This window comes from Temnothorax americanus, unplaced genomic scaffold (assembly GCF_048541705.1).
Source record: "Temnothorax americanus isolate GAGA-0224 unplaced genomic scaffold, ASM4854170v1 Scaffold43, whole genome shotgun sequence".
Lineage (NCBI taxonomy): Eukaryota > Metazoa > Arthropoda > Insecta > Hymenoptera > Formicidae > Temnothorax > Temnothorax americanus.
In genome coordinates this window covers 1,397,687-1,415,849 of record NW_027509581.1, presented here as the reverse complement: position 1 = coordinate 1,415,849, position 18,163 = coordinate 1,397,687, and the positions used below count along the sequence as shown (strand labels likewise).

Here is an 18,163-nt window from a genome sequence, read left to right as displayed (position 1 = left end):
GGAAATCTATTTAAGAAGTATTTTAAAGTTCAAATACAAATATTTTGAGATAAACACTACAATTACAGATTTTTCTTGTATTTAAAATAAGTGATTATTTGCATAAATAATTCTTATTACTTCTGGAATGATCTTTTTTTATCCTGTCCTTTCACTGCATGACAGTAAGCACAAACTGATTTGTACTCCCCAAATATTATTGAAATACTTCCAATGCGTAGGCATTTCTTATTTGTACCTTCTTGAAAAGATTTTTCTTCAAAATGATTCGAACATAATTTTGAATGCTTTGTTGGTATAAAGTTTGGTCCCAGACCCATCTGTTGCAACCATGATTGCAAAATTTCCTTATCTTTCAAAGGAAACCTTTACAAAAAATATTATTTTACAATATCAATATTTTTGGAAAGAAATTAAATAAAATACAAAAAAATGACAAAAAGGAAATAACCTATAAGACATAAACATAAGTATATGACTTGTATACTTACTTATGAAGTGTTCTACTTTCGGTCCCTTGTTTAGAGCCACAAAAAACATAGGATGACACCATTTTCAAAACGTATTTTTTGTAAACCACAACAATACAGACAATATTTAACTCACATCTCTCTTAATACAACCCGAAACAGCACTGAACTCGAACAGTAGACGCCGCCATATTAACATATTTTACCTCATCAATCATGGCTGCCTGGTTTTCAACTCGTAACAAGGTTTTCCATAGCATACGCCATCCAGTGTTATATAGAGATCAGTGGAGATTCCGTTTTCCGAATTTCTGACTGCCATGTGACGGCACCCTTAGCCGATTCGGCGTCGTCGGTGAAAGCAATAACACGCTGCGAGCGGACTTTATCTTCTGATCCGTATTAATACTATTAATTTATATATTCTGAGTAGTATACAAGAATTTACAAAAAATAATATATACTACTGTGATATATTACAAGTACAACCTAAGAATTTACAAAAAATAATAATAATTTAATATTCTAAAAGATATCCTTCAGAAGATCTCGTAAGATATCTTATGCAAAGCCAACGGATATGGCAGAATATTTAGATATCCTGAGATCATAATAGGATATCTCACGATATCTTATTGGAATATCCCGAAATGACCTGCTGTGATATCCGTGGGATCGTATTTGAAAATCTTGGTCAATTTGGGATATCCTCAGGATACAGTGTTCTGTGTGGGTTAAAGATATTACTTGAAAATAATTAATAATTACGTATTTTGAAGCCTATTTTTGATTGTACTGAGACGATCAACGACGATTCAGCGTCAACGCTGGATGTTGAATAAATTCAGCTTTTATTTCTTGACGCTAGCGTCAAAGCGAAATCACGTGACCCTAGAAATAATATTTTTTATTTATTTATATTATATAAATATAAATATATTGTCAAAATTGCCATGACAACTGCTCATGAAGTAAGCGCAATAAGAGAACCAATCCGCATCGCGGAAAAGCGACAACAATAATTCGATAGATTCGAGTTATATGACATGCCCTTTTTAGAAGGAGGACTATAGATTATAGCGCGCGCTTTGTGAAGTTTTTTATTTGTTATTATCTATGCAAAAAACATTATTTGTACACTCGATCAATCGATTGAATCGAGACGACCAATCACGTTTGCAATAACATGGCAACAATTGCAAACGCGATTCGACCAACTTCAGGGTTTTATAGCGCTTTTATAAGAAGATTAATAACATAAGACCTCTTGCAAAATTTCAAAACCTCGTTAAACCTTTAAATTGCCACGTTACTTTTTATACAACAAACATCACAGTTCTAACTAAAATAAAACAAAAGATCATTCAAAGTAGCGTTGTTCAACAGCTTCCACTGCTCACTGACAAAATACAACATGTAACAGTTTCAATATCGTAGGATGCGGAATTAGGAAAGAAGGGTGATATTAGGCACAGTTTCGTTAAGTACTTCTCAAGTTATGGTATACCGCATGGAAGTTGCATGGTCGGATTTACACCTCTGTGCGTACGTGCGTGCCTCACTACAAAATGGCACAGTTTCATTAAATTCGGCCGGGACCAGATTTTCACAAGATTTGTGTGGGGTCCTTTTTACTCTTTCATCAAGCTTTACTCTTGTGAACCTACAGGTAAGTGATTTTGATAGGAAAGATATGCTCTATGCAAATCCGATAATCATTTTTGAAATATCCCAAGTAGCACATACACGTTTCAGAAATGTTTTATAAGCGTTTTTCCGAAACGTTTTATAAACGATTTCTAGAAACGTTTCTCATGAGTTAAAATGTCCATTCGAAAAACGTTTGATGGAACGTTTCTTTTCCGATAAAATAGCGTTTAACAAACTATTATAAACGTTTTGTTTTAATGATAAAGACATTTTAGATAAAGACATTTAAAATTCCTATTTTTCACGTCTTTTGAACGTGTTTATGACGTCTTTGAGACATGCGTGAGAATGTTCTAAAAGTTTTTATGCATATACCATCTATGACGTCTATTCTTTTTCGAAGAAATTCCTGAACTGGTGCACATTCGTGTAATAAGTTAAAGTAAAACAATAGTTATTTGTGTAACAAGTGCGGAAAGTTGAGAATTGGACACGGGTGCGGAGTGAAGCGAGTGCGATCACCCGCACGTGTTACACACCCTATTTTATATTACAAAGTGCGTGGAAAGTGGCCCATTATTGCACGCGCGTCATCTGTGCGACGGATGGCCAATTCCACACACAAGTCGAAGTAGTGCGGTAATGTTACATTACCGCACTGTTTTGACTTGTGTGTGGAATTGGCTATTTGTCGCACAGATGGCGCGCGCGTAATGGGCCACTTTCCACGCACGTGTGATATAAAATATATTTGTCTCACTCTAACTTAATTGCATTATTGATGTGCACCAGTTCAGGAAGTTCTTCAAAACCGAACACATGTATAAATGTTCTTTCAATGGCCATATTCAGCAGAACGTTTATTTTGCAACTGTTGGAAGTTTTCTAAGCTCAGATTTGTCCGATGACAAATAGATAAAAACTAGAGCTCGGAATACCCGGGTACCCGCTGTTCGCCCGTTACCCGTTGTATACGGATCTGGACCGGTTCCGCGGGTACCCGGGTAATTCGGGTAATTTGGGTAGCGGGTACCCGTATCGATTCGGCTACCCGCTACCCGTGTCAATACGGGTACCGTTATACCCGCGTCAGTACGGGTACCCCTGCGTATTACACGGAGACGCGTATACGCAAAGTAATAAAATATAAATTCTCACACGCTTCAAAAATATATAAAATATATGAAAGAATGCTTTTATATTAACCCTCCGTTTTTTTGGTACCTTCTTAGTGCATACGTGAGTCTGTCATGTCCAACGCTATTTTCCCTACCTTAAAGTATTTTAAAAAATCTGAAAAAATTTACAAAACATCTGGTTACATTGTAGTTGACAATTTTATAATTTTTTGATAAACATTTGTTTATTTAATATTTGATTTTTAATGAACTTTCAATAATATTAGCAAAATTATTACTTACAAAAAAGATTACGTCCAGTGCTACATGGGTCTGAGACGTCCGTGCGAGACTTGACTTGGTCGGTATTCGGCGATATATTGATCTTTCGTAACAGCTCTGGGTCCCTCTTGAATTTCTTTTTCCACTTACTTTTTTAGAAGAGGAGGCAGGCTTGTCAGTTTTACAGTTACGAGCAGATATTATTTTGGCTCGGACGCCGTAGCTAGACCCACATACGGGAGATTAAATATGCATTACACATTATGTGGATAAATAGGTAATGTGTAATTATTAATTATATTTGAAATTTCTATAAATTGCTTTACATGTAATTTTCTATATTTTCTTATTTTACATGCATATATATTTTTCTAAAATTAGTAATATAATTATGTATATAATATAACTATTTTAAAAAAGGTAAAAAAAAGCGCCAAATACACGCGTGGTTGTTACCTTGAATAGAAACCAAGTGGTAGTATCATTAATTTTAAATTAAAAAATAAATAAAATTTATTCTAACCTAGGTGGTATAGTAGCTTTAATTTTTCTTAACAAAATTATGGCACTAGACGTAAAAAAACGTGCTATATTGGTCACAAAGTCGCAAAAAATAAGTTACGTCTTTTACACGTTGCCGCGACGTACAAAATAATTTAGGTTAAAAAGCCACACGCGCGATTGGCTATACTGCGTTCGCTTCTTGCCGCATGGCAAACGTTGCAGCATTTAGTGTGCGGAATCCATTGATAGTAAGTGTGCAAATATCTATCCATCGCATTCTTCGATCTCTATAAATTTAAACGTGTTTCTGTGTCTAATTTATTTATGTACGTTATTTATTAGTTTTGGCAATTTCGCTAATCAGAGTGACAAAATCTATAAAAGAAGAAGAAAGTGTGGAAGCCTAACCTAACCTAACATTACCAAACATGTAAGTAACTGTTTTCTATGCTTTTATAATTATACTTTATTTTATTTTTCACGCATTATATTTTTTTTGCTTTATTACTTTTTAATCTTTTGGCAAGTGTGCTCTCTGTGTCCTCATACATTATTTAATCTAACCTAACCTAGAAATTGTTAAAAAATATATTTTTACTTTTTTTTATTTTATTGATATGAAATACTTTTTATATACACATTATTATACATATATATTGATCTAAACATATGCTTAATAATTGCAAAAGGGGCAGAATGTGAAATTATATTTTACATGAATTTCATTATTTGTTTGTACAAGCATGCAGTCAAAATTAATATTTTGCACGTGTAGTGCTCATATAAGATATTTATTGGAAAAATAACAAATAGAATATTATATAATTATTTTTATTATACAATGTTTTTAGTCCCATAATGTCACAAACTGTGAGAAGCAGAAAATTGGTGAGCAAACTTTCAAAGAAATATTTTCGCTGCCGTATGAGGAAGCTAGAAAATTATCCGTATCCTATGGAAAGAGCCAAGAGAGTCAAATTCCAAAAAGACAATAATGAAAGTGATAGAAGCAATGAAACTTGTGAAAATTGTGAAAACAGCAATAACACATCCCGCGAAAAACGATTGTATTAAAACCATATTAAAAGCTTATATGAATTTATTAAGAATCTTATTAGAATCGAATATGCAAATCAATTATAATTTAAATATGTCATATTTAAATCAAATTAAAGTACCCCATCTTATTTAATCTATATATGGATTAAACTGGACCTTGCTTTGTTAAAATATGCAAAATCAGCCGCACAGACCAAAAGAAATGCAGAGTTAATATGGTTTTAATTTGCCAAATGTGGATTAAATATGGTAATAAATTCAAAATTAATTTGTTAAATATAATCATATATAAGTCAAATATAATCATATAAGTCAAATATAATCATATAAGTCAAATATAATCATATAAGTCATATAAGTCAAATTTGTCATATATAAATGTTATTTGATCTTATTAGAATTTTATATAATTTTGTTTTAAATTTAAAGTTATACCAATTTAAACTTAAACAAGATTATATAAAATTTTATTTTTTAAGCGTGCTACTTTATTATAAGAGTAGACTTCACGATATAACTGATACAAAAATTGTGTCGTTCCGAGACAGTGTCGTGTCTTCTTGATACCGTTATCTTATAACACTCTTTGTCAAATTTTAATTACGAGAAACAGATCACATCGAATGCCATCTATCGGATACTTTGAGATGCAATATTCTGATCTGATCATATATAATCTTATATGACTATATTATTTTTTTTTTAATTTGAATCAAATATTTTACATGTTAAGTTCGACAAATAAAGAAACAAATTTTACCGCAAATATTATTTAAACATTATTTAAACAAAATTACGTTTTAATAAGAATCAAATTAAAACCAAAGGGCCTAGCGGAATAAGCATGTGAAATTGGCCCTTGATCATACAGAGCTGACATTAATGTCACAAGTTAGTACCAATATGATAAAACTTTCCACCAAACATTATTTTAAAAAATCTACTTTTTTAGAAGTTATGCAGGGAGAAAGTAAAATAAAGAAATGTATTTTTCTCGAAAACCACTTGACCGATCTTGATGAAAAAAATATATGTTATGTAGACTAATAAAACTAATTAACAAAAAAATGTCCAAAATGTTTGTCAAAAAAAAGACAAAAAAAAATATTTAAACTTTTTAATATTTTTTTAGGGTGATATTTTTGAGGTACTTTTTTGAAATTTTTACGAAAATTTCTCTTAAAGTGTCCACTATAACATATATTTTTTTCAATTTTTTTTAAATGGTGGAACATAGTTAAAAATACGAAAATTGTAAGCGTCGCGTCACTCCGGCGCACCAGTGCAGTGCCATTCCGCGTTGCGGGTGTTCGATGTAACTTATTTACTAGCACATATGTACGTCTGCAATTAGCTTATAATATGTATACTTTTTAATTTTTATAGTTTCCAGAGTTTACTACGTGGAGGTTGCAGTACGGTTTTAAACTCCTTATTGGGGGCTTTTTTAACGTGAGTCACCTCGCCTCTCATTATATTTCCGTAAAATCGGGGTGCTTTTTTAACGTGAGTCCTCTCGGCTTTCACTACGTTTCCGTAAAATCAGGGTGCTTTTTTAACGTGAGTCCCTTTGCCTCTCACTACGTTTCCGTAAAATCGGGGTGCTTTTTGAATGTAAGACCTCTCGCTTCTCATTACGCCTTACACCTACGATTTTATTTAATCTTCTTCACTATCACTCTCTATTACTGGAATGTTATTTGTTTTTTTAAACAGATCGCTCAGTATTTCTGCTGGTTTCAAAATTTTCGCTAAATATTTTGCATGAAATAGATAATATATAATTGCAGCAATATGACAGCAGCATCCAATTGTTCGTAGCCCATTAGCGATCTGTTTAAGAAAACAAATAACATTCCAGTAATAGACAGTGATAGTGAAGAAGATTAAATAAATCGTAGGTGTAGGGTGTAATGAGAGACGAGGGGTCTTACATTCAAAAAGCACCCCGATTTTACGGAAACGTAGTGAGAGGCAAAGGGACTCACGTTAAAAAAGCACCCTGATTTTACGAAAACGTAGTGAAAGGCGAGGGGACTCACGTTAAAAAAACACCCCGATTTTACGGAAACGTAGTGAGAGGCGAAGGGACTCACGTTAAAAAAGCACCCTGATTTTACGGAAACGTAGTGAAAGGCGAGGGGACTCCGTTAAAAAAGCACCCCAATAAGGAGTTTAAAACCGTGTGCAACCTCCACGTGGTAAACTCTGAAAACTATAAAAATTAAAAAGTATACATATTATAAGCTAATTGCAGACGTACATATGTGCTAGTAAAGTTACATTGAACACCCGCAACGCGGAATGGCACTGCACTGTGCGCCGGAGTGACGCGACGCTTACGATTTTCGTATTTTTAACTATGTTCCACCATTTAAAAAAAATTGAAAAAAATATATGTTAAAGTGGACATTTTAAGAGAAATTTTCGTAAAAATAATTTTAAAGAGGTACCTCGAAAATATCACCCTAAAAAAAATATTTAAAAATTCAAATATTTTTTTTTGTCTTTTTTTGGCAAACATTTTAGACATTTTTTTTGTTAATTAATTTTATTAGTCTACATAACATATATTTTTTTCATCAAGATCAGGTCAAGTGGTTTTTGAGAAAAATATATTTCTTTATTTTACTTTCTCCCTGCATAACTTCTAAAAAAATGAATTTTTTTAAATAATATTTGGTGGAAAGTTTTATCATATTGGTACTAACTTGTGACATTAATGTCAGCTTTGTATAATCAAGGGCCGATTTCACATGCTTACTCCGCTAGGCCCTTCGGGTTAAAGTCGCAATTGAATCGAGTAAAAGTCGCATACAGAACACATTAACTTTTTATTAAAGTCTTATATATAAATATTCTGCATCATGTATGGTTCTGGTTCATATATAATCCACATAAGTTATCTTATTAAATACAAATTAAAACCATATTTGATTCGAAGTGTTATATGATCCACATAAGTGATCTAATTAAATTTTGATTAAAGCCCTATTTTATTGTGGATCATATTTAATCTACATAACTGATTTTAATAAGTGCAAATTAAAACTGTATTTAAACAAATATAATTTTAATATAAAATCTGGAATTAATTTGAATTTTACCCAAATTTAATATGATTTAATATGATTTTAGTTATATTCATATTAGATCGTTTTTCGCGGGATTTCATAATATGGAAATCATAGATGATAATAATGAAAGAGATGAACTTAATGATGATAATAATGAAAAAGATGAAGTTAATGATGATAATAATGAAAGAGATGAACTTAATGATGATAGTAATAAAAGAGATGAATTTAATAGTGATAGCAGTATAACAAATAACGTTGTTGATGACATTAATATTTGTGATGCAATTGGAAATGAAATGGACAATGATTTTACTCCATCGCATTTGGCTACATGGTGTAAAACTTTAAATATACCTATGACGCATGCTGATGCATTATTGAAAGACATAAGGAAACATAAATGTTTTAGAACTATATTTCCTTCAGCTATTCGTACCATCTTAGGTACACCTAAATCTACTCAAATTAAAATTGTACCTCCAGGGGAGTATTATCATAAAGGACTTGTAAATGAATTAGTTCGAGTATTATCAAAACATAATATTGCAAATGTTAATTTAACTTTAAATATTGATGGCTTGTCATTATTTAAATCTTCAGGTCAACAACTTTGGCCAATTTTAATAAGTGTTGCAGGAATACCAGGTGAAATAATGATAGGAGCTTATTGTGGGAAAAAAAACTAAATGACATAAATTTATTTTTAGAAGAATTTGTCAATGAGATGAGTTATCTCTCATTAATAAAACGGTTTAAATATAAATAATAAACTTTTGCCTGTAAGACTACAGTGTATAAGTGCAGATGCTCCTGCAAAATCTTTTTTACTCTCTACTAAAGGCCATACTGGTTATGAAAGTTGCTTAAAGTGTTTTATTTATGGCAAATATGTAAAAAATAGAGTATGTTTTCCTAGCACAAATGCTAATTTAAAAACTGGTATTGACTTTCAAAACATTAATAATATTTTGCAACTTATTCTACATATTGATTTTGTTTCTGATGTAGTTCTAGATTATATGCATGTTGTTTGTTTAGGAGTTATTAAAAAGTTATTCATTTTATGGACAACTGGAAATAATTATTACAAACTTAGTTACCAAACTAAAAAAAGAATCTCAGATAAATTAGAAAATTCGATGAATATGTCTGCAAGTTTAGAATTTTCGCGTAAACCGAGATCTTTAGAAGACTTAAAATATTACAAGGCAACCGAATTCAGACAATTGCTTTTATATACAGGGCCCATAGTTTTGCAAGGACTTTTAGATAAAGATATATATTTAAATTTTTTAGTCTTACATGTAGTTTTGAGGATTTTGTGCATGGAAGATGCCAGCGAAGAAATGATTACTTATGCTGAAAAACTATTAAAAAATTTCAATGAAACTTTTACTATATTATACGGTGAAGAAAATGTGTCTTTTAATGTTCATGCTCTTTTACATTTAGCAAATGACGTTCGCAAACATGGACCACTTGATTCTTTCTCTGTCTTTCGTTTTGAAAATTTTCTTCAAACAATTAAAAGTCTCATACGTAAACCTCAACATATATTAGCTCAATTACACCGCCGATATGTGGAAATACATAATATAGATATCAACAAAAAAATAAAAAAAATATAAGAAAAAATAAGTTTGATATTTTGCAAGAGTCGCTTCATGAAAATGGTCCTCTTTTATCTGATTGTAGCGACCCACAATATAGCAAAATTGTAGGATTCGGTTTTACCTTAATAGCTGAGGATAGAAGAGACAATTGTTTGTTGACCCATGACGGAACTATAGTTGTACTTAGAAATATTGCCTTTAATAGAATAACTAATTCTTTAGTCATAATAGGACAATATTTTACTGTCGTAGAAGATTTGTATACTCACCCTTGCAAATCACAACTATAGTTGAGATTTACCTTGTATCTAAACTTTCCAGTCTGAAGCAATGGCCTCTTAAGGGTACTCTTAAAAATAAATGTTTCATAGTACCGTGAAAAAGAAATAAAAATGTTGTTATATCTCTATTACATTCTAATAAATAAAAATAAATAAAAAAATAACATAAAAATACATAAGTATACATAAAAGATGGAGGAAAAAGAGAAAAGGGGAGGGTACGGTAGAGAGAGATAGGAGATAGAGAGAGATAGATAGAGATAGAGAAGGGAGAGATAGAGAGAGAAAAGAGAGAGAAAGAGAGAGAGAGATAGAGAGAGATGATGGAGAGAGATAGAGAGATGATAAGATATATATAGATATATATATATATATATATATATAAATATATAAATATATAAATAAATATATATAAAAATATATATAAAAAATTTATATATATATATAGAAGAAAAATATAATATTACAAAAATGAATATGTAAATCAATATATATATATAATATATATATATATATATATATAATATATATATATATATATTATATATATATATTGATTTACATATTCATTTTTGTAATATTATATTTTTCTTCTATATTTGTTGAAAAATATTGATTTATATATATTTGTTCTTTTTTCAGTTTATTATAATAATGGACAACTTAACGATAGACAATGGATTGTTTTATGTAATCGAATTTTATGATGGAATCCAGATTATTCCAGATAAGTGGGTTATCGAACATGAAATGCTAGCATACTGGCCGAAAGTAAAATCAGATAAAGATTTTGATACTATTGTTTATACAAGAAGTTCTATAAAAGATGATTGGTCATTAGAATCAATAAAAACAATTTTATATAAAACAGGTTTATATTAATCATTGGCTGCTTTTATATTTTCAATCTTTCTAGTAACAATTTTTTTTCTATTTTTAATCTCGTTTTTTATTTTTTTATTTTTTTACAAAAATAAATATTGCTAATAAAATGTTTTTTTTTAATTTTCAGGTTCATTTTCAAATGCCAAAATTAAATTAAAAAAAGCGGAGTATGAAAGCGATATTGACTCGCCATATAATACAGATGAAAAAAAGAAAAAGAGAAGAGATAACGCTAAAATACAATTTAGTGATAATAGTGAACAACAGAGTGAACAACAGAGTCGTGGAAAAAAAAGAAAAATACCCCAAAAAACGAATTTACCGTCACTTCCTGAAGTGCCAATTGCTGGTACAGGCTGCTGTTAAAACTGCATTATGAATGCTTCAAAATATTATTTTATATACTTTTGTTTCACATTTAAGAAGAAAAAAAATAGAATGATGTTTCGAAATTGTTTCGATTTTGTAGTGCAGTAGCAGTTTTGACCGCAGTCATAATGTAGCTAATATATATCAAACAATTTTTTTTAGTTGCCTCAGCCGCCACATATAGTAAAACTGATGTAACGGACAACTCTTCTTCAGTTATATCAGCTGGCACGCATAGTAAAACTTATGTATCGAACAACTCTTCAATTGCATCAGCTGGCACGCATAGTAAAGCTTGTGCATCAGATAACTTTTCTTCTTCAATTGCCTTAACTAGCATGCATGGTAAAACCAAGTGTTTTTCAGTTATGGATAATAAATCATTATCCTCTAGAAATAAAAACCTAGATACTGCTGTATTGTCCTCTAATAATAACGGCGTAAGAGAAAATGTAACATTTTTTCATATTTAATATCAATTTGTAAACAAGTTTCGACGTAACTATTATTATTTCAGAAATTAATCGTGAATTTAATCAAATTTTGAAAAAAGTGGATGATTTGAAGACATCTATGAACGCTAACCTGAACGGTCTCACTTCTTTAATTCGAGAAGTCATTGAAAGGCTAGATAAGTTGGAAAAAAATAGTGAATCTTTAAAAGTTCAATCTGTTTTGGATGAATGCAATACACTTGAAGTTTTTCCTATAGAAACTGCAGCTAGCCTTAAAGAAGTGGAAAGCATGATTGAGAATAATTCTGCATTCAAAAAAAATTTGGTAAAAATTTTATATTATTATTTTATCTACTGAACTTTTTTAATATACACTATATGTATATTAAAATTACTTTATTTCTATTTTTTGTAGATAAAACAAGTCTGACGCAAGTTACCAGTGCAGATATTAAAAAAACAATCCGCAATATTTTACATTATCTTATAACTGATGAAATGGCTCAAAGGTACAGCTGGTTAGGACAAAGACATAAGGCTGCATTTCAAAATTTGCAGATATCGAAAATTTTGACACGTACGTTTTCTCTCTCTCTCTCTCTCTCTCTCTCTCTCTCTCTCTCTCTCTCTCTCTCTCTCTCTCTCTCTCTCTCTCTCTGTGAGTATAAAGTGCACGTCTGTTTGTCGTTCTCACCAAGATACAGCATATCTCTGCTGCTGGCTGCCTTCGGGCAATTTTTGTTGCAGGCATTGATGAGCTTTGCTTCATTTCGTGAGCTATCATTCAATTTTTTGCCAACTTGACACCTAAATGCTTATATTTTATGTGACAAGTTCTATGGTTTTTCTAACCTATTTCATGGATTGCTGAGTTCATCGTGCTTGTCGGACGTCGTGGATCTGATGCGCATGCGCTGGCTGTCGCGCCGTTTCCGTTCGTCTGCTTTTGGTTGGCGTGCGTGTGATACCCACTTCTGTCTGCTCATTGGCTGATCTTATGTACCAATCTTAGCCGTGCAGATGCAGTCGTGCCAATCTACTCTTTTCCGTTGATGTGCTTTCGGTTGGCGGGCGTGTGATACCCACTTCTGTCTGCCCATTGGCTGGATTTTGTGTGCCAACCTCAGCCGTGCCGACGCAGTCGTGCCAATCTGCTTATTTCCGTGTTCAATTTACACCTGAAACTGCTGAGTGATATTTGCTGTACTTTGCAAGAGACATTCGACTATTATACAGTAATATTTGCTGTACTTTGCAAGGGACATTTGACTATTATACAGTGAGTGAATTTGCTGCAATTACTCATGCAGCGTGCGTGTGCTAGGTGCAGCAAGTCGGTTGTTGGTCAATTGGTCTCGTGTGGTGAGTGCGGTAAGGCATTTCATCCGGGTTGCGTTAAGGCGTATATTGTAACTAAAGCCGCGGGCGCCTGTTGTAAATCTCGACTTGCTATGCCTATCACGCCGAGGGAGGGACAAGGTGCACATGCCTTTAATTTTCCGGCTTCTTCATTGCCTGCAGTCGATAATGTCTCGCTCCCTGGTACTCAGAGCAATGCGCAAGCGAATACTAACGAGCTTTTACGTGGATTGATCGAACAGTTAAAAAAGTCAGATTCAAGGCTTTCTGCCTTTATTGAAAGTCAGCAGAGGACTAACGATGAAATAACGGGTAAACTAGATCAACTGAATGCAATTTCAGAGATGGTTGCTAGCAATTCTCTGCGTATTGCTAGCCTAGAACAGGAGAATACTGTGCTTAGAAATGAATTGCTGAACCTACAAACTGCTCGGTCAGTCCAACAAACCAATGAAGCGAACGAACTTATCGTGTCGGGTCTGCCGGAGGTGCCTTCTGTCCCTCCGTCTGAGCTTGCTCAAAACGTGCTCGTTGCTCTTGATGCTTCCGTAGCTCTGCCACATGTTCTTAATGTTAGAACCGTTCGCAAGCCTCTCCCTGAATCTGCTCGGGATCAACCGAAGACTGCTGCCGCTAACAGCTCTCTTATTATCACTGTCACCTCTAGCGCTGTTCGTGAAGTCATTATCTCGAAAAAACGTGCTAAGGGTGTTCTTAGGCAGAGGGAGGTTTGCGGTAACGATTCTGATCGTGTAATCAATGTAAATGAACTACTCTCCAAAGAGATGTATGAATTGTTGCAACAAACAAAGCGGGTGGCTAAAGAGCGGTCATGTAAATATGTATGGGTCAGGGATGGTCGGATTTGCGTACGACACTCGGACGGTATGCCTGTTGTCCATATAAATTCTTATGCTGATCTTGGTAAGCTTAACTGACCATGCCTGCCTCGTCCTCAGAATAGCTTTAATCGGGATACATCTAAATTCTGCGTTGCCCAGTTCAATGCAAACTCTCTTCGTGGTCACATTGAGCTTGTCAGACTTCACTTCAGTTCCAATCTATGTCATGTCATTTCGGTATCCGAAACATGGCTTCACGAGGGTATTTCGGATGAGCTTGTTGCCTTGAATGACTATTTTTTGATTTGACATGATCGAGTTGGGCGAATGGGTGGAGGTATTGCTTGTTACATACATAAATCACTTAAGGTTAAGCTCATTGCGACCTCTAAGGGAGTTGATATCAACGATCCGGAATATATTATAATTGAGATTCGTTTGCCTAGTGATGAAACGGTGTTGTTCGCGTCGGTCTACAGGAGACCTAAGGGAGCTCTGTTTCATGACTTTACTCATTCCCTTACAAAAGTCTCTCATTTGTATAAAAATATTGTCATAGGCGGCGATTTAAACTGCAATCTCTTGACGAACAGCTTTGAAGCAACCTACTTGCGGGAACTAATGTCAAGCCTTTCTATGCATATCATACATTCTGATGCAACATATCACACAGCTACTGCTGACTCTTGGCTAGATGTTCTTGCAGTAGACGACAATGAAAAAATCCTGGCGTTTACTAAATCCGAGTGTCCGTTTATAGCCTGTCATGATCTATTAGAATTGTCGCTTTCACTTAGCACGAACTTAACTTTTGAGCGTACAATATCAAGACGCAGTTACCGGACCATTGATGGTGATGAGTTCCGAGATCATCTTCAATCCTGCATGGATAGTGCTGAGGTACAAACATGCATGCAGACTATTGCTAATTGTAGTTCTGTTGGCCTCGATGACCCGACTAGAGTCTCTGGAGTTGATAAGCTTTGTTCAATGCTATCCGAAGCCTTACTTGGAACACTTGATGTATTTGCTCCCGAGCGTACATTTACTATCAGGAAGCCTCCCTTACGGTGGCTCACAGATGAACTTAAGGCTCGGATCCGCATTAGAAATCGGCTATATAAGCAAGCAAAACGTTCCAAGAGCTTGCTTGGCTACGCCACCTACAGGCTTTTTCGTAATCAGCTTAACACATATATTAAACGGGCCAAAAGTGAGTATCAACTCAACTCTATCAAAAACATCAACGATCCAGCAAAACTTTGGAAGGAACTCGCTCGACTGGGTCTTGTAAAATCAGCCTCAGTTTCACCTCTACAGTATTTTACACCTGATCAACTCAATTCTTTTTATGTGTCGATTTCAAATGCTCAGTCGCCTTGCTTGTATGCCGATTTCACTTCTGCCATTGCTCTAGTTACTCGCCCATCTCTACGTCCTGAATTTGTTTTCTCCACCATATCGCCATGTACGATTCTTAGGCTCATTTCTACTGAACCACTCCATTCATATGCGTCGGGCTCGGATGGTATACCGCTTTTCATTTTGCGCATTGCATGGCCCATGATTTCGTCGTGCCTCACTGTTTTATTCAATCATTTGCTTAGATCTTCTTCCTTTCCGTCTCAGTGGAAGTGTGCGCTCATTCGCCCACTTTCGAAGATTCGTATACCTCTGTCCCCGTCTGATACGAGACCAATAGCCAATCTACCCGAATTGTCAAAATTACTTGAAAGGATTGTGGCTTCGCAAATTACAGATTACCTTATAGAACATGATCTCATCAATCCCAGACAGTCTGCATATCGACCTGGTTACAACACTCAGTCAGCATTATTACGGGTATGTGATGACATTAAGGAGGGAATCGAGAATGGGCTTATTACAATCATGATCCTTTTCGACTTTAGCAAGGCGTTTGATACTGTCTCCCATTTTCGCTTACTCATTAAGCTTAAGGAGATCGGTTTTTCTGATGCCGTTCTGACCTGGATATTTTCTTATTTAACTGGCCGTTTTCAAGCTGTGGTTGACGATGCTGGTAACTTCTCAGAGTGGCTAGCTACGTCATCAGGTGTTCCTCAAGGCTCTGTTCTGGGCCCGCTTTTGTTCTCTCTCTTCATCAACGACATTGGAAGTGTCTTGCTGTATGCACTTTATATGTTGTTTGCTGATGACATTCAAATTTATCTTAAGTGCTCACCCGCCAATATTTGTCAAGGATTAGAACTAATCTCTAGAGATGCGAATGCTATTTTTAACTATGCTCAAACTAACGGACTCAAACTAAATCCTGCCAAATCAAAAGTGCTTATCTTTGGAAGTCAAGCTCACATTAGAAATATTGATCTCAGTCTGTTACCGCCTACTACAGTAAACCAAGTACCTCTTCCTTTTGTGAGTGAAGTCAGGAATTTAGGCGTTAATTTTACATCGACTATGTCTTGGAAAAAGCATGTGTTACATGTTTCGCAAAAGGTCCATTATGCGCTGCACAAACTAAAATTTAATAGAAACTCCCTTTCAACTGAATTGAGAGCCAAATTAGTTACTACCCTGATAATCCCTCACATCGACTACTGTTGTCTCGTCTATCACGGCCTGAGTAATGAACTGAATGCCAAACTGCAGAGATTGGTAAACTGCTGCATTCGTTTTATTTTCGATCTTAAATGGGACGATCATATCACGCCGTATAGACGTAGACTGGGTTGGCTCTCTGTTGAGAATAGACGGTTGTTTTTTCTTGGGTGTCTAACGTATCGTATCCTTTTCTTAAATTCTCCATCTTACCTAAATGAGCTTTTCGTGCCTTCTGATCCAGCGCTGAGACGATCCGAGCGCCTTGCAACGTCATCACAAGTATTTCACGTCCCGTCTTGCAGAACTACGACGTACATGCACTCCTTTCGCCTGTCCTCAATACGGTTTTGGCATACTCTTCCTGATAACATCACTTCAGCATCGTCTCTTGCATCCTTCAAGAGCCTTCTCCGTTCGTTTTTATTTGCATCAGAATTTGTCTGATACTTTTATCCTTTTGTATGAATCGCTCGGTGCAATGTTCGCATTATCTAGTCAAATGCTTCTAGTTTGTTGCGTTACACAAATTATCATTTGTTATGTATTGTGTACGTTTATTTAGTTTTAAGTTATATATAATTATGCTTATGCTTTTATCTATGCGTTTCCATTTAGTTTTAAGATGTACATAGTTAGTTTTTGCTTTTACTCTGGTGTTTCTATTTAGTTAGCTACATTTAAGATATATAGTGGAATTGCGACATAATTGCCATCTTGTCTTTGTATTATCTACAGACTGTAACTTCTAATATTATGTCGAATTCTAAGTTTTGCTATTCTGTAATTTTGCCCTATAACTGTGTTTGGGCATATTAAACTAATCAATCAATCAATCAATCATATATATGAAAAGTTTATTATTAAAATATGAAGTTAATCGTTATAATAAAAATGTAACATATTTTATATTAACTTTTTGAATATTTTCAAATTCTATATTTTACAAAATGTGTATATACTTTGCGAATTTTATTGTTGCTGTGTATTATAATGCTATATTTGACCAAGTTTTTTTAATTTTTTGAAATTTATTTAAATTTTATCTATCTATATACAAAAGCAATAAATACATTTTTTTAACTAAAATATTTGTACTCATTGTTGTTTCTTTTAGCATTTACATTTGCTTTATAATTTTCAGTTGTTGTTCAAATGCGACATCAAGATATTACGTGTGAGCAAATTTCTTCTGTTGCTGCAGAATGGTTAAAACATGCAAAACAAAGAGCACAAAGAAAATCTGAGTAAGTTTAAAAGTCATTAAAAATTTCTTTTCTTTTTAATGTGGAATTTTTCTAATGTGATAATTTATTACATATATACAAATTGCTTGAGTGTTTTAATTGACTATGTTATGATCAAAATAGTTATTAATATAATTGCAACATGCTCTTTTCCGTGGGTCTCTGTTGTACTAATTTTTATTTCTATTTCAATTAATGTTATATATGTATATAAGTATACACACACACACACACACACACACACACACACACACACACACACACACACACACACACACACACACACACACCCACACCCACACCCACACCCACACCCACACCCACACCCACACCCACACCCACACCCACACCCACACCCACACCCACACC

General features: G+C 33.8%; 1 protein-coding gene and 1 pseudogene across 10 annotated transcripts in view; both read left to right on the top strand.

The window, feature by feature from the left end:
• Nucleotides 1-18,163, top strand: part of LOC143903069 (uncharacterized) — a 32,950-nt gene that overhangs the window by 14,359 nt on the left and 428 nt on the right. For 2 of the 10 annotated variants that reach the window (XM_077416428.1, XM_077416429.1), the window contains exons 3-6: nt 1,908-2,139; nt 10,700-10,928; nt 11,070-11,291; nt 11,474-11,858. In XM_077416428.1, the coding sequence (XP_077272554.1) occupies nt 1,969-2,139; nt 10,700-10,928; nt 11,070-11,291; nt 11,474-11,784 (933 nt within the window). In that variant the 5' untranslated portion in view covers nt 1,908-1,968 and the 3' untranslated portion in view covers nt 11,785-11,858. Of the gene's footprint in view, nt 1-1,907; nt 2,140-3,581; nt 3,600-3,678; nt 4,273-4,366; nt 4,913-10,699; nt 10,929-11,069; nt 11,292-11,473; nt 11,859-12,023; nt 12,345-12,778; nt 13,046-17,691; nt 17,795-18,163 lie in introns of those variants that run through there. The other 8 variants (XR_013258583.1, XM_077416435.1, XR_013258582.1 and 5 more) reach the window with 8 other exon arrangements.
• Nucleotides 8,860-10,242, top strand: LOC143903078 (uncharacterized; annotated as a pseudogene).